Here is a 22015-nt window from a genome sequence, read left to right on the forward strand (position 1 = left end):
AAAGAGGGCGAGCGGGAATGATGTGAAGCCTGGTTGGCCAGTGCTCAGATGCCCCCTCTCCCTTTTGCCCCCCACCCCGCGCGCTGTTTTCACACCTCAGTCAGTTCCAAGCTTTCATTGTCTTCTTCCCCCTCCCCTCTTCCTGCCCTTCTTGTTAACAGCAGGAACGAATTTCATATACACCTCCCGAGAGCCCGGTGCCGAGTTACGCGTCCTCGACTCCGCTTCATGTTCCAGTGCCCCGAGCGCTCAGGATGGAGGACGACTCGATCCGCCTGCCCGCGCACCTGCGTGAGTGTTGGCGCGCATGCGCGCGGGGGTGGGAGGGAGGACAGACCGCCCTACGGCCAGAAGGACAGACTGACTGAGAGGGGAGTGGTTGCCTGCGCGGGGACGGGGCTTCAGGCAGGAGATTGGCAAGCTCTGAGATGGGTGGCACTCCTGATGTCCACCGTGAGAAGCTGCTTCGCAGTCTTTTACCCCTCTCCCCCCGCATTGATGGCTTCGAAAAGCTTGAGACTCCTGTCCCTTGTTGACACGTTACCCCCAAATCTGGAAGTGTGCACCATGTAGCAAGGTCAACTACATCTCCTAAGAGGCAAAGTGAACGTTTTTGGAAAGTTTGCTTCTTTTCCTGAGTTCACCCGTAACTCCTCTAGGATTTTCGTAGGCCCTAAATTTTGGGCAGTTTCTGAGTCACACTCCCTCCCTGCTTTGCTTTTAGGCTGTGTGCTCTTCCTTTCTTTACAGGGAGGGCCTTCCCGCCATTTTTTTTCCTTTTTTTTTTTTTTTTTTTTGTTTCATGCTGGCTGCTTTTCTTTCCTTCGTTTTACTGCCCAGATAGGGCCTCTCACTCCTGTCCTTTCTTTTGCTCCCCTCTCCTGCTTCTCTTGTGCCTGCATTGCCTCCACGGCCGCAGTCTTTGTGGTCCTTCCACCTCTCTCTCTCTCAGGTCACCTCTTCCCCTTGCCTCTACCAGCTCCCTATCTGTAGCTTGGCAGAGTATCGGCACCAACACACTTGTGCTGTTGGGGCCAGTCTCCAAAGCAGCCGACACCTGTCATTTCCTTTTTGTCTTCCTTTCCTGTGCTGTCACCCAGCCTCTAGATGATACAGTGTGATGGGGCAGCTGGGGAGAATGAGTCACCTGATTCCCACCCTGATCACAGTGTCCAAGAAAATGCCAGGTTTCCTGGCTTGAATATTGCCCTGAGGGCTCAAGTCCAGGTTGTAGGAAGCACGGGGGGTCACCTTGGCCCTTCCCTAGCTGATGCCTCAGACTTCCGTGGTGGCACGCACGGTTGTGCTTGCCATCTCTTTCTGGCATGGTAACGCTCCCCGGGATGTTCGCCTCCTCTCATCCCGTCTCTCCTCAGAAGCCAGAAGGTTGCTTGCTGAAAGTGGAGAACAAAAGGAGACAGAGGATGCAGGCTTCTCTTCCCTCTCCCTGTGATAATTCAGGGAATCAGGTGACTGTGTTGCTGGGAAATCCTGGGGGAATATTGCTGGCTTATTCCTTCTCCTCCGGTGAGGACGCTTGCCGGGCTTCTGGCGAGGACTTGAGGGCCGTGAGAATCCGTCCCCTCCTCCGGCTTGCCGTGTCCGACGGTATTTACAAAGTCGCTACGAGTCACAGGCAGGACATTCCAGCTTTGCTTGGGCAAGGAGGTAAAGGGCACAGTTGCACTCTACCGTCTTCTCCACAAGATGAGATGCGGACTGTAGTGCCCGGGTCACGACTGCAGGCACCATTGTCCCTGGTAAACTGGAATGTTGTGGCACCAGTAGAGTAGACAGGACTGAAAAAGGAACCACAGTCAGGGAATAACATCTTTTCCTCCGGAAGCTGTCTGGTGGCCAGTAGTATATTCGCTTCGGGAACATTCGCTTCCACATCGAACATGGTCATGCCTTGCAGAACACTCTTACCATCTAATCTCATTTGTTTATTTATTCAACACTGTGCTGCACCAAACACTCTCCTGGATGCCAGGGATACAGAAATCAACGAAGCAGACCAAACTCCTTGCCCTTTGAGAGCTTCACATCTGGTACAGAGGGAAAAAAAAAAAAAAAAATGTGTGAGTCCTCGTCCCAAACAGGCTGAAGTTTCTTTCATAGCTTTTCATCCCTTGGCTTCGAGACATCTGCCCCAAGAAGGCCCCAACTGTTGGTTCACCTCTGGATGCCTTTGCTCTTGTAAGCTCTTTTACCACACGGGGCTCTCGCCCCACAAGTAGTAACCATGGCAAAACCAGCTAAGACACACACCGAACCAGAGGATCTTAATTCTTAACTAGTTCTGCTGTTAAAACGAGCTGTTGGAATGTGAGTCAGGCATGATAGTACCCAGTTCTGCCATACAAGATGGTGATGGGACAAGAGACGGTTTCCTGGCCCTCTTACCTTTAACATATCATGATCTCACTGAAGGACTCTTTCTCCGCACTTGGACCTGTCTCTTCCATGCCAACGCTGTTCTGGAGTAGACGGTTTCCTCAGGGGCCACTACTGGGCCACTCCCTGTGCCTAGCACACAATTGTAATAGCTAATATTTGTCATAGGATAACCCTGGACCAGGCACTGTGTGAAGTGCTTTATGTAAATTATTTTATTTAATTCCTCCCAGCAGCACTTGTAAGGTAGATCTTCTTTTTCTACCCATGTCAGACATAAGGAATTTAGGGATTAGAGAACTTACGTTAACCTGCCAAAGTCACACAGTTAGTAAGAGAGAGAGTCAGGATTCAAACTCAGTTCTGTCTGACCCCAGAGCCAGGCTTTTACCTGTTGTGCCACTATGTAAGTGTGTTCAATACATAGTTTTTGCAGAGATGGATGAATTCGGGCTTGACACTTAGCCAGGATTCACCCGTGTGGCTGTAGTGGCCAGAATGGTTTATGGCTGGAATCTTCTAACCGGTCAGTGAATTGTTGAATAGTTTGCTTATCTCCCTCGGATGGGTGGATGGAGGGATGGATGGATCCCCACATAGATTATCACATCTAGGATTATCATATCTAGGATTGTAGCATATGACTGCTGACTTTAGGATATAATCAGTTGATAGAATATGGATTCAGGTCAGGGCAATGCCTTCTGTCTGGCAGCCTGACTCTAGAAACCTTCTGGGTAATCTGCATGAGCCCTGTTGGTTCCGACATCTGGAATGAATCCTGTGCAAATGGAGGTTCCCAGGCTTTTGTTGTTTGTCCTCAGCTGGGGCTTTCCACATGAGTCTGAGCCGCCTGCCCCACTCTCCTGTTCCAGGATTCGGCTGCCCATTGAGCTGTTTGAGAAAGCTCTCATGTAGCCCCTAGGATGGTTGAGGCTGTGCCGTATACTGGAAGATGCATCCCAGCTGGGTTTCCAAACCTAAAAGAAAATAAATATTCTAGCAAGGGAATTGGGTTATTGCTGTTTTAATCTGGGATTCCAGACAATTCCCAATGGAATGCTCATGGAAAGTACGGGGAAGAATCTGGAAGCCAAGACAGCAGCAGGACATTTATGGTATTGCTAGGTTGAAAGCATTTTTAGCTGCTTGTTTTAAAGAGATACTCACCAGACTGGTATGCGTCAAAGTAGCTTCTTTTCACCATTTGTCCTCATTGATCTGCAGAAAAACCTTCTCTCTTAACTCTTTCTTTTTCTCTTTCCATTCTGCAGTCAAAATATAGCCTTTCCTGGTTGGAGGGAAAGTAGGGGTGATAATGTTTAAGATTCTCATACTGAGGGTTTCTCACCATTTTGTTCTGCAAAGGCAGAGCTATATGCCCAAACGGAAGGCGTGTGACAAATTAGCAAGCGATTGAGAAGTAGAAAGTAATGCCTTCTACCGGCCTGTGATAAAAACAAATGGTAAATGGAGCAAAGTGTTAAGTGGTGATTAAAGAGGGCTTGATAGGGCCAGGTGGGGTACTCTGGGCCTAGGAAAGGAGGTGAGCGAAGGGGAGAAGGGCCAGCCCCATGCTGTCCTGGTCTGGCCTCCTCACTGCCCACATGTGCAGGCTGGTACCTGCCAACACAGGTTCCTGGAACCACCCTGTTCTACTAGGAGAGCAAACACAAGGATGTTTATTGAGAAGATAGAAAGGGCTTCTTTCCCCCTCCACCCCACCCCCCTTCCACAGAGGATACTGACTTAGTTTTTAAGCTTGAGGGTAGAAGAGCTGAAATACAACAATTGTAACAGGTTGGGTGAAAGACACAAAGTTCTACTCCTTAAAGGGAGTCTAAGCCTCTTAAGGTTCCTTGAAAACACAAAAAGGATCGAAGGCCCCCCAGAGTAGCTGGAGGAGCTCACTCTTGACTCTCTAAGCAGTGAAGGCCGTGGCCTCATTCTCACCAGGGGCCTCCTGTTGTGAGGGCGAGACTTTGTCTCATTTGTCTGCCCGAAGACCTGCTTTTCTCTAAGTGCCTGGGGGGAGTGTGGGTGTTGAGGGGGCAGCCAGAGGTGCCTCATGAGGTGGTGCCCACCCTGTGAACCTCTCAGCCTCAAACAGTGATGCTGGGGGCTGCCCATCTGATTCCAGGAAAGTATGCTTCAGATCTGTCAGCAGAATTTAAATCACTACATGTCTTTTCTTTCCTTTAAATTCCTTTTTACATGATCATTTTGGATTTAGTTGATAGAATCCCATCTGATCACAGGTTGACATGATGCTCTTTGCCCAAAGACCTTGCAAAATTTTGCAGGGTCAGGTGGGCCTTCTAAAATCCCTGCGAACTGGTATTTAAAAGTCGGAACCGAGGACTCATTCATCATTTTTAATAGGGTTACGGTTTATGATGCTGTGGGTTAATAAATAGCCATAATAGCCGCTCAGAGTTTTCTAGAATCGGAACACCAGAAATAGTCCCTTGGCTCTACTTCCTTTCCTTGTGAATCTTTCAAAATTCTTACATTACTACTCCTACTTGTGTGTGTTTAATAATTTAATTTAATGCCTTCCTTTGGAAACGTTACCTCGCTGCTCACCCACTTGGTGATTTTGCCTTCTCAGCAGAGTAACTGAGTTGAAGATAGTCACATGGCGAGCAAGGCTATATTAGAACCGGGATAGTGAAAAGAGATGCACTGCCTCTCTTTTCTAATTAGCTGGAGCAACCCACAATTTTATATGCTTGCAAGTTAATTTTGTTCTCTAAGAAGACACAAAAATGAGAATTAAATGGAATCGTGGCTAGTATTTTATATTGTTATGAGCCACAGCATGTGCTCATATATGTTATCTCATTTAATCATGTACCAGCCTTTGAGGTAGGTGTTACGGATTCTGTTTTATTGATGGGATGACTGTGGTTCAGGAGGTCCACCGAATTGTCCAGATTAACACAAGCCTGTGAGGAGCCGAATGTGATGTCTACCTTGGAAGTCATCAGTTAGGCTTCTTAGGAGAACACAGAATGACAGAGTCTCGTGGACATGAAAATACAGGCACCTCTGACTGTTGGAGTCTGGGTGGCCGTGGGCGCGGGGGACTGGGAGCACTTGGGCTCTGGTAATGCACTTGACCATTAATTTGCACTGAACCTCAACACGTCGGCTTCCACCAGGAACCAGAGGCTGTTACTGTGAATAATTCACTCCTGTCTTGCCCACCCATCTCTACTGTTCCTCCCTCCTCCCTCTCTTGTGAGCGCAGGTTGACGTTCAGTTTCTGTCTGCAACAGAGCTGCCTGTGAAGGCCTCAGAGGGCCAGCTCCAGGAGTGGGGCCCAACCACATTCCCACATTCCCTGGCATTTCACCAGGAATGGCCTCCTGGAAATAGGTCTCACTGCGTTTTTGGTGTTTCCAAAGGAAAGGGCATGGTAATAGAAAGGACGTGGGTTCAAGTCAAGAAAGAACTGAGTGGGCTTGGATTCCAGGGCTCCCTCTCTCTGTTAGAGATGATTTAGCCTATAACTCAAATTTCTAAGATACCTACTCATGAGAGTTTCCTGTAAGGATCAGAGCTAACTCACGGGGAGCACCTACCATGGTGCCCGGCAAACAGTGGCCAGTAACTCACAAGAACTCTGTTTCAGTTCCCAAAGCTGGTAAATAGCCTGTTTAGGAGGTGGCTTCCTCATTTTTAAGGGCAAAGAGAAGCATATATGTCCTTGTTTGTTTCACTAAAGAGAGGGCCTAGAGTTCTGTCTGTATAGCATCGGGACCGATTTTCCATCAGTCACACTGGAAACCAGCTTTCTTTTCTAACGTCTCTAGGATTTCCAGGAGCTCAGTTCCACTCTCGGGCACTTTCCTACCCAAACCCTATCTGCACGTCTGTCTGGAATGGTTTTTCTTCACTGGCCATGCCCAAATCTGTAGGTCTCCTTCCGCGGCCTGTCCTACCCTTCTTCTAAAACCCAGCAAGTCCTCCCGTGTCCTTTGCCGTTATCAGTATTCCAAAAATGGCCTCTCCTCACGCAGCTGCCTGTGACGTGTTGTGACATCACCAGCAGAGTTGAGGCAAGGACACGGGGAAGATTTAATTCTCAGTCAGAATCTGACAAAGCGATAATGACTCCCAACAAAGATGGCCAGCCACCAGCATTTTGTATCTTGTCCTCCGCCCCCCACCCTCCAAGCCTTCTTTTGGGTGCCTTCACCATTCACATTCAAATGCTTAAAGGCTTTCTCCTTTTCCAGCAGCACGTGAGGCTGTATCAGGGCCCTGCTTAGCTCTTTCAAACAGCTTGAAGAGAAAAAACAGCCCACAACCGAACAGCCAGGATGCTTTGGAAGGGAAATTTCCTTTTTGGGCTCGCTGTCTGAAAGAATTTCCGATGCAGGCAGACGTTAATTCCTAGCTCCATGCTTCCTGATAAGGAAGCAGCTTCAATAAATGCAGCTATTTATAGATGTCTTTTTAAAAAAAAAAAAAATATATAACCAGAGGTCTATTGACCTTTTCTTTCACTTTGCATTTCATGCCGTGCGCTCCTTGTACATTTAAGGCAGTTCCTCCAGCAGAAGCTCTGACAAAATGCCTGTGATCCCGGGGGGATGGGGAAGGGAGGGCTTTCTCTGTCTTTGGAATTCTGAAGTTGATGTTTGGCAGTCGTTGGCAATTGGTGGTCCCTACTTGGTCCTGTGGGCTATTTGTGTGAACCCAGAGATGCCCAGCACTGTTCTAGGCCCCATATTGAAAGAGTATGACAGACAAAGTGAGACAGCCATTTAAACTTAAGAGCCAATGAGAACCAGTCAGTTCTCTGAGTAGAGACTTGAACAGTGGGAAATAAATGATATTCCCATTTCTTCTGTCTCCTCTCAACTGTCTCCCCTGGGATTTTCCAACCATTAGTATCTCTGCGGTCTCTCTCTTGGCATATTAGGGCCCCTGTCCATTAAGGTCCATGGCCAACTTCATCTGTTGCTACATAATCCTTGCTGACCGGCATGATGAAGATTCAGTGTAATGTTGGCTTGAAATAGCTTCCCTAGGTTTCTCCTCACGTCCTCTCCATTATCACAAAGCACGGATTGGGTTGAATCTATACAAATAGGATAAAGTCTCCATTCTCAAATAAAAGATATTTTCTCCCATTTTGCTTTATGCCTAAGTTAAATTTTATCAGTGGCTTAGACGCTTGGAACTTCTGACAGGAGTGGCTTTGACCTCCTCATCTTTATGTTTTTCCAGAGGTGAAAGTTACCAGGGGACCTTCGATGTTACTGATTTCCCTGTTGCCGTAGGAGGATTCTGGTTCAGTTGCCTGAACCGTCCATGTGTCTTCTGGGGGTTCTTTCTTCTTGTCCCTTCTGAAGGCAGGTAGAGTAGGATTTTAGAGATATAAACTGTCCCTGTCTCTGGCCACATGCTGACTGTAAATTCCCAAGAATAATTAGTTACCCTGCCCTGATCGTTACTGCTTCCGTCTTGGGTAGGTGGATTAAACTCCATTCCTTTGAAATTAGACTCTATTTCTGTTTCCTCTAGATCATGGATAGAAATAGCCTCAAATGGAGCTCCAAGATTTCAGTAATAGAAATGCAGATTGCAGATATAGGTACTGGAGAAAGAGCTGTGGATGTGTGGCGGATGCCGATTAGATGCTTGAAAGGAAAAGTCTAACTGGTGCAGGGCTGTGCGGGGAATACTTGATTTCACCAATTCACTGGGGCTGAATTCTCTACTCTGGGGATGGGGGCATTAGCTAAAGCGGTTCACTGAGGATGGGGAAGGTTTGCAACAATCAAGAGGAAAACCAAAAGGGACCTAGGTGAGTCTTGAAGGGTATGGAATAGTACTGTCTTAAGAAAAATTACGGGCGTATCAGGCAGTCTATGTAGCTCCACTTTAGAAGTAACAGTATTAGGACTTACTTACTGTTTGTTTTCTAGGAGTGGCTTATCTTGACAAATGCGTGTCTTTTTCTTGTTGTCATACCCCACTTGCCCACTTTGCCAGAACTGTGCTGCTTCCTAGGAGCCATTCTGAGGTCAACTGTATACAAGATGCCACCCTAGGGAGGCCTGGGTGGCTCAGTCAGTTGAGCATCCGACTTCGGCTCAGGTCATGATCTCGTCCGGGAGTTCGAGCTCCGTGTCGGGCTCTGTGCTGACAGCTCAGAGCCTGGAGCCTGCTTCGGATTCTGTGTCTCCCTCTCTCTCTGTCCCTCCCCTGCTCACACTCTGTCTCTCTCTCAAAAATAAATAAACATTAAAAAATTTTTTTTTAAAAAGGATGCCACTCGAAAGAAATCTCTGTTGCAATAATATGCAGAATAAATAATCATCGTCACTGCCGTTTATTGAGCACTTTCTGTGTGCCAAGACCTTTACATAAATTATCCTGAATAATCTCTAACACTGGAAGGTAGATACTGTGTTTGTGTCTGTATCTGTATCTGAGGCTCAGAGTGGTAAATCACTGGATGAGGTCACACAGAGAGAAGGTGAAGGAGCCATGATTTGAGTCCAGATTGAATCCCCAAATTTAGGCTTTTTGTCACTTTGCTGTGTTGCTTCTTCATTAGGAACTGATAGAAGTCGTGATTAGAGGCTGTTGGTTGGCAGGAGAAAATCCAAGCAAACAGGTTGCTGGCTTTTTTTTTTTAATTTAAGCAAAATTTTTATAAACGATAGACAAGGAAGGCCAGAGGGGTAAATGAGTGACACAAACTAAATTACCTTGTGAATATAGAGGAAGAAAAAATTTTCAAATTCAATCCTCTATGCAAACTGTTATTTGTAGCGTATTTTCAGGTACCTGTATAAATTCTGGAGTGTTAGAAATAAAATTAAATAAAGTAAAAGAATCATGTTGTCGACAATGTTCCTTCTTTGAAAAAGAGATGATCTACCCCAGATGACTGTTAAACAGCAAGAAAGATGCTGTGCTGGAACGGAGATTGTATTACTGGGTTCAGGAATGAAAACATTTCACTTCCTAATACTTTATGTTAGTCTGACATGCTTCAGAAAAATTGTCTGACATTTTGGTGCCTCAGTTTACCAACATGCCCTATGTTCCAGGAAATTCTGCTGCAGGGTAATAGAGAGCAGGGAGCACATTTGTTGGGCTTGATCCTCTGAGCGTTGGCCCCGGCGTGCTGGCTGGTGGGGTCATGCCAGACAATCCGTTCTCTCTGCCAGTGTGGTAGCTTCCTCATATGAAAAGCAAAGTAGCCTGAGTGCAGGATTTTGCTGGTCCTTCACAGCTCAAACATTTTATGTGTTCTAATTCCAGAAGAGAACTAAGAAGGGATATGGGCAGTGGAGCATCATCTATAAATGCTAAGCATCATGGTCATTCACTTGATCTCAGTGCTCAACATCAAATTTTGGTTCGGATGGTGGTGTTTCAAGGATACAGGAGATTATCCTCTACTTTCGCCGTGATTGTTTTGTGAGGACGCCCTCGCACAAGGAAATATGGCAGTTCAACACCTGACGCTGTTGGATGCTTCCCTGATGATTGAGATCAGGTATGGGCGCAGTTCCTCGGCCTTCCAGATTTTCTGAAGGCTGTTGCGTCCACTCACACCTTACACTGGGTCCCAAGAACCTTCTCTCTGATCTCAGGCCTGCTTCCTAATTCTCGTAGACCTGAGAAGTATCTGTGAGTTGGCTCTTTTCCCAGGGCATTACGCACAGGTGTGGCTTCTGGTAACTACCCCTTGACCCCAGCTGCGCGACTTGTGGGAATCCCCTCTGCACCTCAAGGCATGGTTGCCTTTCCTGTAACCTGTAAAAATGACAATGTGTATGTTTCTCCCTCTGTCGATGTCCACTGGGTTTCCAGCTTTACAAAGCCGGCTGATCTATCTGCATGGATAGGGCCACCGTATCCTCCTTCAGCCGGCCCCATAGCAGATGTACAATTAATACTGCATTAATTAATTATAAGGGGGGGGGGGGAAGCACAGTTGGCAAGGGAATGAAGGCTTTCAGCTTCTAAAGTGAGGCTTTGATGCTGAGCTTTAAAGTACATTTCCATCCGCCCCAGCCAGCAAAGAGAATCTGTGACACTCCTACCGTCCCATGGGCATGAAAACTCACACCCAAGAAACTATTTCTAAATAGGGGCCCTGAACTAGTTACTCAAATCATCTGCTTGTTGCCTCAGGCCATGAAAAAGGGGCGTAGGATTAGGGAGAAAAGAATTGCCCAGAGCAGCCGTGATTCGCAAACAAAGCTGATGCGTGGTTTTCTTTTGCCTCCTCAAGTAGCTCTCAGGTCACCAACACCAGGAACTCATTGTAGAGAAACAAATGTGAGCAGATGACTTGTTGCCAACCCTCTTGAGGAAATAAAATTACTCTTTCTTCTTCCCCCTCCTAGGCCTCGCTTGAGGAAGTAGCCCAACGGCAGTTGCAAGTTCACAAACCTGTTATTCTGATGGGCTGGAAGGTTCCTCTCTGTCTTGGGCATATTTTCCTACTACAAGTGAACCAAGTGGGGGGAGAAAACGCTTTCCTTTCCTTTTCATTCTAATTTCTTCCACACCATCGTTCTCATGGTTCTGCCTCCCACACTTACTCTTTTCACTTCTTGGTGCAAGGTGGTGGGGAAGCCGCCTCCCAAAATCCCCGCCCTAGACAGATAGTTCTCTTTTCCCTGTTTACAACCCTGCGTCCAGCGTGTTGTGGGGCACCCTCGCTGCCCTTACAGTTTGGCCAGCAATCGCGTATTCACACAGATATCCGGGATTTTATTCAAAGGTCTTTTCGAAACACAGAAGCAGAACTTCCCTGAGAGAGAGATTCCTCACCTGAGAGCTGTGGGTGTTGATAACGTCCTTTTAAACTACTCTTTAATTCTCTGATCATGCTGAGGGGAACTTCAGAGACCCGCAAAAATCCACAGAGATGTAGAATTTGTTTGGACCTTGTCAAAGGAAAAATTTTTTTTTTCTTTCGATTCTTGGGCAAAGAAGAATTTCACTTCAGATGAATCTAAATGAGTGTGTGTGTGTGTGTGTGTGTGTGTTTCGTTCATACTGTTTCATAGCTGTAACTCCGGATAGCTGCTTGACAGAGCTTCTGTGATGATTCCTGTTACTCACAGTGATCCAGGGAAAGAACTTGACGAAACACAACTGGGTTTTGTAGCACTGGCATCGTACATTTAGCTGTGTAGCCGTCTCCCATCTTGTGCTTTCTCACTTGCTAAAGGAGTGTTGAGATTCAGAGAGTTTTCTGAACTTTTACTGTCCAGAAAGCACTACTCTAGAGCTAGGACAGAGGGTTTGTAAGTTGTTTGTGAACAGGGCCAGTGTTGACAGTGTTATGCTTCGGCAGGGTGTGTGGTCACCCAGTTACGGTGATTTAAGAGCATCCTGAACTGAAATCTCTCCCACGATAAACCACCATGATGTCTGAAGTTCCATTGTTAAGATACATTCCTTTTGGATTGGGCATTATTTCTACCTAGCTTTACTTTTTAATGGTAAATTGTTAGGATAGCAGCTAGTACCTTGGAGAGAGATAACTAATACCTTAAGTCCCTGATATCTTAATGAAAGTGAGTTTATCAAATCTCTTGAATCTTTTAAAATAGAAGACCGATGGCCAGCATGGACAGAGTCAAGGGAGGGAGTAGAGTCGGGAAAAACTCCATAATTTTGCCTGGGACTGGCCTTCTCCATGGAGAAGACTGACGTAAAATTAGATGGAAAATCCAGGCCCCTTGATTCAGACACAACATTGTGAAGCTGGACCTCTGAGATGAAGATGAGTAATCTGATATTTACCATGCCTGGCCGTTGGTTTCAAGACATTGCCAGCATTGGTATTGACTGGACAAAGTCGGATCTTCTCTGGCACACGGTTGACTGGAGAATGTAGAAGTCATCTTCATTGCCTTGAGAGGAGGAGTGAATTTTGCATCTGAATCCTTAAGCCTTTCAGTCATTCTTAACCAAACCGTCTTTACCTCTGAAGCGACTGAATGTTTGATCGTAATGCCAAGACCCCGCTGGTATTATGAGGGACCTAACGTTAATCCAAGTCTCGAGTTGAAGCGGTCAGGAAAATCTTGACTTGCGGAGAATTGAAAGGTGCCAGCCAGAGGTGAGTGGCTTATTTGAGGAGTGGGTGTGTGGAATTTGGGAGAAAGATCCTTCATAGCTCTCTGTGTGGAGTAATAACCACCGTTTATTGAGTACTCGTGGAAGGCACTTTTCACAAGTATTATATCATTTAATCCTCATGATAGTCCTATGGGCTGAGTTTTATTATCCCCACTTCACTGACGAAAAGGCAGGTTTAAAGAGGTTAAGGAACTTGGCCAGAGTCGCAGAGCTGGTAGTTGGCAAAGCAGATTCCTCAGGCTCCCCTCCACACTCTTCCCTCCCACTCCAAGCCAAAGGCCTATTCCCGACACCATTCTCTCTGAGAACATGAAAAATGATGTTGGGTCCCCCTAAGAGATTCAGCCATGTGGTTAAAACCTCGTAAAGTTTAGAAAAATAGAATAACTCACTAAAATAAAATTATAAATCCACTCCATGGAAAATATCTACCACAACCCAAAACCTCAGGGTTAATCTATTCAGATTTCAACGCGCTATATGATTCTCACTAGTCCCTTAAATATCGCTCTGTTTCCTGGTAAACAGTATCCCTTACAGAGTCCTGGCACATGAATAGTGTAATAAGATCAGATTCTATCGCTCTGCCATTCTAGTGCAATCTAATTGCAGGGTGAAAATCCAGGGCTGTCTTAGTTCCTCATCTGTCTGTGTCTCTCTTTGTCCTACCGCCTGCTTCACAGTTTGAAGTTCAATACCACTCCCTCCTTTTGTGCTCTAGCTCTCTGTGTTGTTTCCCTTTGACAACATTTTTTTTTTTAATGAAGTGATTTGAAATGGAAAATTAAAAACTTACTATGAGTTTCCTGCCAATGCCTCTCTGCTAAGAAGCTTCATAAAATACTATATATTATTATTCACTTCACAGCTGCTCCGGGCACTCACCCACTTAGTCATTCACAATATGTCTGAGAGATTAGTTTTTACAAGGCTGTGGTTTCAGATATTTCTCCCCCCTCCATGTTTTACTTAAAATCTGCACTGGGGAAGTTTGTGTACAAAAAAATCCACCACCCTTGAGAAAAGAGGATATGGTAATATGCGTGCTTTAGAAGCTCTGGAGGGCTCTTTTATTTTCTTGTACCTTCTTCATCTGAAATACTGTAGTCTTTCTATGACAGGTCTCGAGTCGGTGTGTGGGTCGGAGAGGGAATAAGAGTGAGTGTTTTGCTCCAGTGTGGTTGTAAACCTCCTGTTTTGGTGTCAGATATGTGAGAGAATCACCATTCTGGTTTCAGGCAAGGTGGGTAAATTATGCCCTAATAATACAGCTTCATCTTGATGACTAGATCTGATTTTTTTTTTTTTTAATATTTAAACTCCATGAAGACAGGGGTTTTTGCCGGGTTTTTGTTGTTGTTGTTGTTGTTGTTTGTTTTTTGTTTTACTATTTTATCCCCGGTACCCAAAACAGTACCTGGCACATAGTAGGCACACAATTGATTTTTGTGGGAAAATAATTTGAGCCTCAGTTTAGTCAGGGCGGCTGTGGGCCCTCTTTGTGTAAGCCCTGATGATGGCGAGTGAGATTTATGAAAACAAAACAAAACAAAACAAAAAAAACCCAGGTAGGATGTGGGCAACATAAAAATAAAATGTTCAAAAAAAATTTTTTTAACGTTTATTTATTTTTGAGACAGAGAGAGACAGAGCATGAACGGGGGGAGGGTCAGAGAGAGAGGGAGACAGGCTCCAGGCTCTGAGCCGTCAGCACAGAGCCCGACGCGGGGCTTGAACTCACGGACCGTGAGATCATGACCTGAGCCGAAGTCGGCCACCCAACCGACTGAGCCACCCAGGCGCCCCAGAAATAAAATGTTTAGAGTAAGATCAGACACCCTGTCTCCACGACCCCTCCCCACCCCCACACATCAACCAAGTTGTCCTGATTTTCAGAGTCTATTAAAATTAACAAAATGTTAAGTTACGAAAGAAAGAAAGAAAGAGAGAGAGAGAGAGAGAGAGAGAGAGAGAGAGAAAGAAAGAAAGAAAGAAAGAAAGAAAGAAAGAAAGAAGAGGTGCTGTTGTGTTGCATCGCCGTTGGATGACCGTGGGGTGCCCGTCTGTGAGCGTGTTTGCGTGTGCTCTGTGGGTGAGTCTCCAGATGGGCCCATTTCTCGGGGTGCTTGGGGAACGTGGCAGGTACTTCATCCCTCTTGGAGAGGTAGAGCTCTTGCTGTGATACAGGACGGGGGGGGGGGGGGGGGGGGCCGAGGGCACCGGAGAACGAAAAAGAGGGAGGAAGGGGGTCAGCCAGGGCCTGCTTCAGTGGGGTCCCCACCACCTCCCCCCCGCCCTGGGGGGCAAGAACCGAACTGTTTATCCCCACATCCCGGCAGCAGCAGAAAAGCCAGGGGTGTTTTTGGGACTCAGCTGCCAAAGTTTCTTGAAACAGCTCTGCTCCAAGGCATATGCTGGGCTCACTTCTGAGGGAAATTTCCTTTTTGGGGAAGTTGAAGCAAAGGAATTTCCTGTGTGGGCAGACAGAGCTTCCTGACTTGAAGGCTTCTTGGAAGGGAAACAGTTTCATAATGAAATGACAAATTAAAGACATACCAGCCGGGTTCACTTCAAAACAGCTATTGAGAGTACAGGCAAAGCCCTATTATACTCCCTCACAGAACAAAAATAAATCCCATCCTGACAGGTTTCTGTATGCTGGATTATATCCGTCCCCCCCGCACCTTCCTTCACAGCCCCTGTTCCTCTCCCTTCCTCCCACCCCCGCCATTAGCCGCCGCCATCTCTATCTTTAACCGCTCCCGGGAGCAGCCGGCAAGGAGGCTTGGAGCATCTCTGGCCGCCTCGCTCGGTGGCTTCGCCCGTCCCTGACCTACATGGAGGCCTCGTAGGTCACGTCACAGCCCCCGTGCTGCTAAGACTCCCAGAAGCGACCTCTTTCCTTCCCCCTCTGACACAAACCATGATTGAAGATGGCTTTAGCGACTGGGTAAGGAAAAAGTGTAGCCATCTCCCTCGGGCTGGCCTTTGAAACCTCGTACGCAGTACGTGTCAGTGCTGTTCTGGTCTCGGGAGCTGGGGTCTGAGGTCTTTGCTTTGTGGAAGGGAATAAGGGTCCGGGTGGGGCAGAGGATGTTCGTACCTGAACATAACAATCTTCTACGGTTCGGTCAGCCCACGTGTTTTAAGTTGATGCAAAGACGCCTTATGGAATACCTCTCTTTTTTTCAGTGGAAAAGACCAGGAGGAAGACTGATGGCAGCATCGTTTGCGGGTCAGAATTCATTAGTCTTAGGCCAATGAAGGGAAGCGGTGCAGGTTTTGGAAGCAGATGTCTGAGTTCAAATGCCAGCTCCAGCCATGTGTGACCAGCAGGATAGACCTTGGACGAGTCATTACACTTCTGGCCTCAGTTTCCTTATCTCTGAAATGGGTACAGCAGAACCTTTTCTACACTGTTGTGAGGAAATGAGAATGGGATTTCAAAAACACTTTGTAAACTCCTCCAAAGACTTTTCGAAATGGCACCTGCTACTTAGCCATGGTTGGGATCTTTTGGGATTGAAATGCAGGATTGGGTTGAAAGAGCAAACTTGGAGAATTTGTAGATCAATTTGGCAAGTATTTATTAGAGATTTTTCTGTGAGTGCAGCATGCTTGGGTTCTGTGGGGAGAAACAAACGAAGTACGAAGTTTAAAGCAGCCGCAGGAAGAATCTTGGACTTGGGGTCAGGAGGCCAAGGTTCAACCCTGGCTGTCACTCAGTAGCTCTGTGGCTTGGGGTGAACTATGTAACCTTGATGAGTCTCCATTGTTTGTTTTTAAAATTGGGGGAAATAGACTCTATGACTTTAATAAGTTCTGTCCAATTCTGACATTGTATAATCGATTTTAAGAGGTCTCTGCCTTTTGCAGTTGTTTATAGGATTTATTCTAAAGTGCAAGGAAGAACTATTCACTGTATAACAGCCTGTCTGATGAAGAAACTTGCATCATAATTTTTTATTAGTAGATCTGATATACACAGGAAAAAATGAGTGCTTGCTAGATAGGTCAGCTATAGGCAATTCGGTTTGGGGTGTTTCTGAGTGAATGCTGACTCAAAAATAAGTAGGATCGTGGGTTGAACATGGCGCTTTCCCTAAGATAACTTGTCTCGGGATTTTGGTTTACCTTCTCTCAACTGCGCCAGGGGATTCCCAGCATGTTTCCAAATGGTTGTTCGTCGAAGCCATCCCCATGATGGACATCCCTTGCCCAAATAGGCTTCTAGGATAGAGGCCACCATGTTGACTGGTCCTGACATCAGGTTTTAGCATGAGCTGGTATGTCATTTTTAGGCCCGCCACATTATTCTCCTTCTCATTTCAGTTTGTATGAGTAAAGGTCTCTTACTGACTTTGTCTCAAAGCGTGTTTTCTCAGCACCCATGTCGATTTGAGAAAACTGAGGCACTGGAAAAATTAGATACCACGTATAAAATCACAGTTGCAAAATGGTGACAAGCCAAGCGTTGCGTAAAAAGAGCTGTCATTTATTGGGTGTGTGTTCCAGTGTTCTAATACATTGTCTCATTAATTTTTTTCTCCCAACAAGTCTGAGAGGTAGGCGATATTATCTTTACAGATACAGAAACTAGGGCTTTGAAATGTTAAGTAATTTGCTCCTGGCCACAGAACTGGTTGGTGGTTGAGCCAGAATATGAACACAGGTCTGTCTGTTCCAGAACCTCCGTTCTTTACCCCTTCATTGCGTCTCCTCTGTGTAGTCAGTTGTTTTAAATTGACCTCAGTGCTTAGAAGTAAGTCACACCTGTCTCAGGCCCCTGAAAGAAAACAGCACTAACCTCATAGTCTTGTCGTGGCAGACTCTTGTAACGGCAGAAAAGCCTGTGGAAAATAATACACCTGGGTAATAAACTGAGCAAACAACCCTGCCTCTCACCTCTGTCTGGAAGAGAGCCCGTACTGGCCAGCTCTGGCCACACCTTATGCATCAGGACAGAAATCTGCTGTCCGTTTTTCAGATAGGCAAGGAAAGTGCCTGGTGCCAGACTGCATCCTTTTCCTTGTGCAATTCCTTGCAAGGGCTGTTTGTGGCTTCCCCAGGCTCGTTGGGAAGAGGATTCAAATCTTGTTCTACTCGACAGGCATTGATTGAAGAACCACCGTGCTCAGTGCTAGGGACACAAAGAGGCGCAAGGTAGGGACTCAGTCTTAGAAAGCAGAAATTGGAATAGTCATTCAACAAAACCAGTATTTACTGAGAATCCACTGTGCCCAGTAGAACAGTAATTGCAAGAGATAAATATCTAAAACACTCACAAGGATATGTTTTACATCTCCACAGAAAGTATGTGTCGTCGTTGTTGTTGTTTTTCTTGATTTCTGTTCGGTTTTCTTAACTTTCCTCTGTGCAAGTAAACTTCCAGGGTATGTCCTCTTGTTTAAGTCCAGAGCTTTATTAGTTTTCATTTCTTGGACTATCGTGTAAACAGCTCAGGAACTTCTCCTCTTCACCTCATTTTTCTCCCCCCAAAGAAGATGGATTTTTTTTCCATTGAAAATTATTTTTCAATGAAGTCTAAAATATGTTTTAAACCCACTTCTGTTTAAAACACAGATATCATCCAGGAGAAAATCTGAGGGCAAAAAAAAAAGGGGGGGGAGGATTTTGATTGCGCCTAATTAGACTCAAAGTACTAAGTTATTCTCTGGCGTATGTAGCAAAAACACTAGGTGGGTGTTGTTTTGAGTTCATAGTGAGGGGAGAAATGGGGTCATCACTCCTGCGGAGAGAAGGGTAATCTCTGATTTCAGTCTTTCATTGGCCTCCGGCAGCTGGTGGGGTCTCCCGAAACAAATTCTTTTTCTTCATTACTCAGTATATTCCCCATTTGGGCTTGAAGCGGGAAACCCGAAAGTTGAAATGCTGTGGCCACCTCTACACTGTCACATGCCCTTGCTCTCTGGTGAGGAAGTGGGGGAGACGTGGAAGAGGTGGCCTCATCACTCGCTTTGTTTGGAAGTGAGAAGCGGCGAGGGGAGGATTGGAGGAAGACGCGGGCACTCGCGGCACCGCCGGCCTGCGACGCCCTGGCCATTCCTCTTCCCTGGCACTCACAGGCAGCTTTGCGAGGCAGGAGTACGTGAGGAGGAAGATCCTATTAGCAGAGGAGCTGCAGGAACTGAAGAGATGCCGAAGGGAGACAGGTAGATGAAATCCAACATCCTTTCCGCTCAAAGTTTTAAGAAGAGAAGTGGCCACGAGTAAGCTTGAGTTCTGTCCCCTTCCTGATACTCGCTGCTCCTCAGACCCAGGTGAGGACGATCTACTACGCGTAAGCAAGCAGATGTGGGGAAAAGAGCAAAACCCACTGAGCCGTGAGATCCCTAAGACCCTCCCCCCCGCCCCCAGGCCTTGGATGTTGGGGGTTGACAGCGGCTTCCTGTGCACTGTACCATGGAGACCACAGGTGACGGAGGCAGTGGCCCAGCTTATGCTCTGGGCGTGCAGAGAAGGGAAGCTCCGCCTCCTTTGTTCGCATCCTCCTTGTTGGATGCTGGGGTAGCCTCTGCCCCTCTTACAGGACAACTCTAGGTCTCCGTGTGATCCTGGCCCAGCCTGAAGCCTGAGGCTTCTGAACACAAACATCCTAGTGCTGGCCTTCCTTGCATGATGCCCAGGAATCCCTAGTGGGGAAAGCCATGCCTCACCACTGTCAACCTAATGATAGACCAAGACCCCTCTTCCCTCCACCTGCCCTCCTAATAATCTTAAGATTTAGGGGAAACTAAAATAGACCTTCCTCTAGACCGACACTGCCGTTTCACATACAAATGTAGCTCTCTTTCACCCTGGAGAAAGACAGCCTTTTCGACTTCTCTGCACCTCCCGGATGGTCCAGCAGATTTGCATGAGACCCAGAGTGACACTGACGTGCTTTAACTGATGAGCGACGTCAAGCCTGTTTGTCTCTGCCGTTAGAGACTGATTTGACCCCCCACCTATAGGAACTCTAGTTTCTGAGAATGTGGCAAGGCTTTGTAGGGATCGACCCCAACCAATGCTTTCACACTTCACAATCTGAGTAATGAGCCGGATACTCCTCACGTTTTACTTTTGGTTCTTTGTCAAATAAGGTAGTAACAGAGTCCCTAACTGTAACATAGGGAGCCGTAGCTACATGTGAACTTCGTGGCTCTAAAATCTTGAGATACCGCTTCCTTACCTCCTTCCTTGTCAACGGGTGTTTAGATTTTTAATGACATTTCAAAGTCAATCTCCAAACACTTTAGAGGTCAATCCTAGCAGAGACGAACTTTAAACTGGTGGGAGTAGGGTGCAGAGCAATCCCTCTGGGAGTCAGAATGAGATACTTGTGTGTCTGGACTGGTAGCAGGTTTTTATGTTACCAGAGTGATCTCCATGGTAACAGATCAACATGGTACCAGTGACAGCTTTACACTCCAGGCTTTAGGTTCCCATGAGAAAGTGGATTCTTAACAACAAATAGGGGAGCAGAAACGAAGGAATATGGATGTACGCTCCCCTTTCTTGTAAAGTTCTGGCCATGAAGTTTCTGTTCATACAACCAGTGACATGTCCTCTTTAACCCCCTGGGTTCCTCTGTCAACCAAGACTCTTCAGAGGATGTGCAATGTGCTCTTGAATTTCAACTGAACTCATACCAGGTTTAAATAGGCTTTGGTAGCAAAGAACTGTATTGGAGTGGAACAAGAATGAGACTTGGAGTCAGGAAACCTGGCCTTCAGACCCAGTTTTTGTACTGTCTTGAAGGTCCTTACTTGCCACATTCTTAGATTCTCCCCAGTTATGATAGTCAATCATCCAGTTATATGGAAAGCCCCTGGTGTGATTCATTGGCGGTAAAAATGGTAGCCAGTTAAATAGAGGACAGTCTGCCATCCCCATCCCCATCAAAGGTATGATACTGTTGTGATCATGTGGATGCAAACGTTCAGACACCTAAAAAGTAGAAGGTAGGAGTCCTCTCTATTAAAGATTAATCTCTGAACTTAACGACCAAAATCTGGAGGCTGGATAGCCAGCAGAAGAGTTCATTTTCTGGAGTGTTGGTTACAAAAGGTTATTAATTTGGAGAATCAGCACTCGTTTATCTTAAACCACAAGAGAACATTTGTGAATTCAGGGGAACAATTATGTAATTTGGTAATTTCATGAGCCTCTTCCCTGAGGAATCTTATGACTCAACGATCAAAGGTGTCAGAGTAGAGAAGACAGCTTTCCATGGTCACATCTGTGCCCGTGGCGGGGCTTAGGTACACTCTGAAGTGAGATTCTTTGTGGCTGAGACCTCGGACTGATTGGTGATGGGTGGTTTGGGTAATGGTTTCTGTTGTATACATTTAAAGGGGACTAGTCTTTCCCCCAAAAGGGAAGTTTCTTTTCTAAGGAATTTATTCCTAGGGTTGTGGGGGAGTTAAACCCACTGTGCATCAAGGAAGTAACTGATTGCGTATTTTGTATAAAAGGCAACTATGAACTTGATATTGACTAAAGCAAACCAGCAGCTTCTTTCTACCACCTGGTTAGAACGTTTCTTTACTATACTTTGCAAGATGATAAAGGACAACCAAGGTGCCTGGGTGGCTCAATCGGTTAAGCATCTGATTCTTGATCTTGGCTCAGGTCATGATCTTGTGGATCGAGCCCCAAGTCGGGCTCTGAATTGACAGCAACAGAGCCTGCTTGGGATTCTCTCCCTCTCCCTCTCTCTCTGCCCTCCCCCACTCATACTCGCGCGCGTGCACAGACAGTCTCTCTCAAAATAAATAAACGTAAATAAAAAAGGACAAGTAATGGTAGTGCTAAGCTTCTCTTGCAATTCTCTGTGGTCTATCTCTAACCAATGGAAGTCTAAAGATTTTTATTTTAGGATCATAATGTTGGAAGATCTTTAGATTGCCCATATCATAATGCCACTTCTAAGACTGGTTTTAAGGTTTCTGATCATGATTTAAGTATGAAAAGTCTTGATCTTATTTCCTTTGTCATTTCTAGGTCTTTTTTTAAAAAATTTTTTAAATGTTTATTCATTTTTTGAGAGAGAGAGAGAGAGAGCACAGCAGGGGAGGGGCAGAGAGAGAGAGGGAGACACAGAATCTGAAGCAGGCTCCAGGCTCTGAGCTGTCATCACAGAGCCCAATGTGGGGCTCGAACCCACGAATGATGGGATTATGACCTGAGCTGAAGTTGGATGCTTAACCTACTGAGCCACCCAGGTGCCCTTGTCATTTCTAGGTCTTAAATTTACTTTGTTGACATAAAAAGAATTTTTGTTTAGCTCAGCAAAAGTTAAAAGAGCAGTGTATATCTTTTTTTTTTTTTAGTTTTTTAATAAAGATTTTTTGCCTGAGAATCAACAGTGTTGGGACTGTTTCAGTTGAAAATGGAAATGTTCTTGAAGTTATATCAACATGGACAGGACAGTGAGCTAGAATTTTAGAGCTTGGTTTCCTGACTGTGCAGTTTTGGTTCT

General features: G+C 46.0%; 1 protein-coding gene across 4 annotated transcripts in view; it reads left to right on the top strand.

The window, feature by feature from the left end:
- The window catches only part of ETV6 (ETS variant transcription factor 6), a 251012-nt gene that overhangs the window by 97486 nt on the left and 131511 nt on the right, over positions 1 to 22015 (top strand). The window contains exon 2 of one of the 4 annotated variants that reach the window (XM_042945814.1): positions 165 to 291. The exons of 2 other annotated variants lie outside the window; for them this stretch is intronic. In XM_042945814.1, coding sequence (XP_042801748.1) covers positions 165 to 291 — 127 coding nt within the window. Of the gene's footprint in view, positions 1 to 161; positions 292 to 22015 lie in introns of all 4 variants that reach the window. One more of the 4 variants, XM_042945813.1, reaches the window with a different exon arrangement.

The sequence above is a fragment of the Panthera leo genome, chromosome B4, assembly GCF_018350215.1.
Source record: "Panthera leo isolate Ple1 chromosome B4, P.leo_Ple1_pat1.1, whole genome shotgun sequence".
In the NCBI taxonomy this organism is placed as follows: domain Eukaryota; kingdom Metazoa; phylum Chordata; class Mammalia; order Carnivora; family Felidae; genus Panthera; species Panthera leo.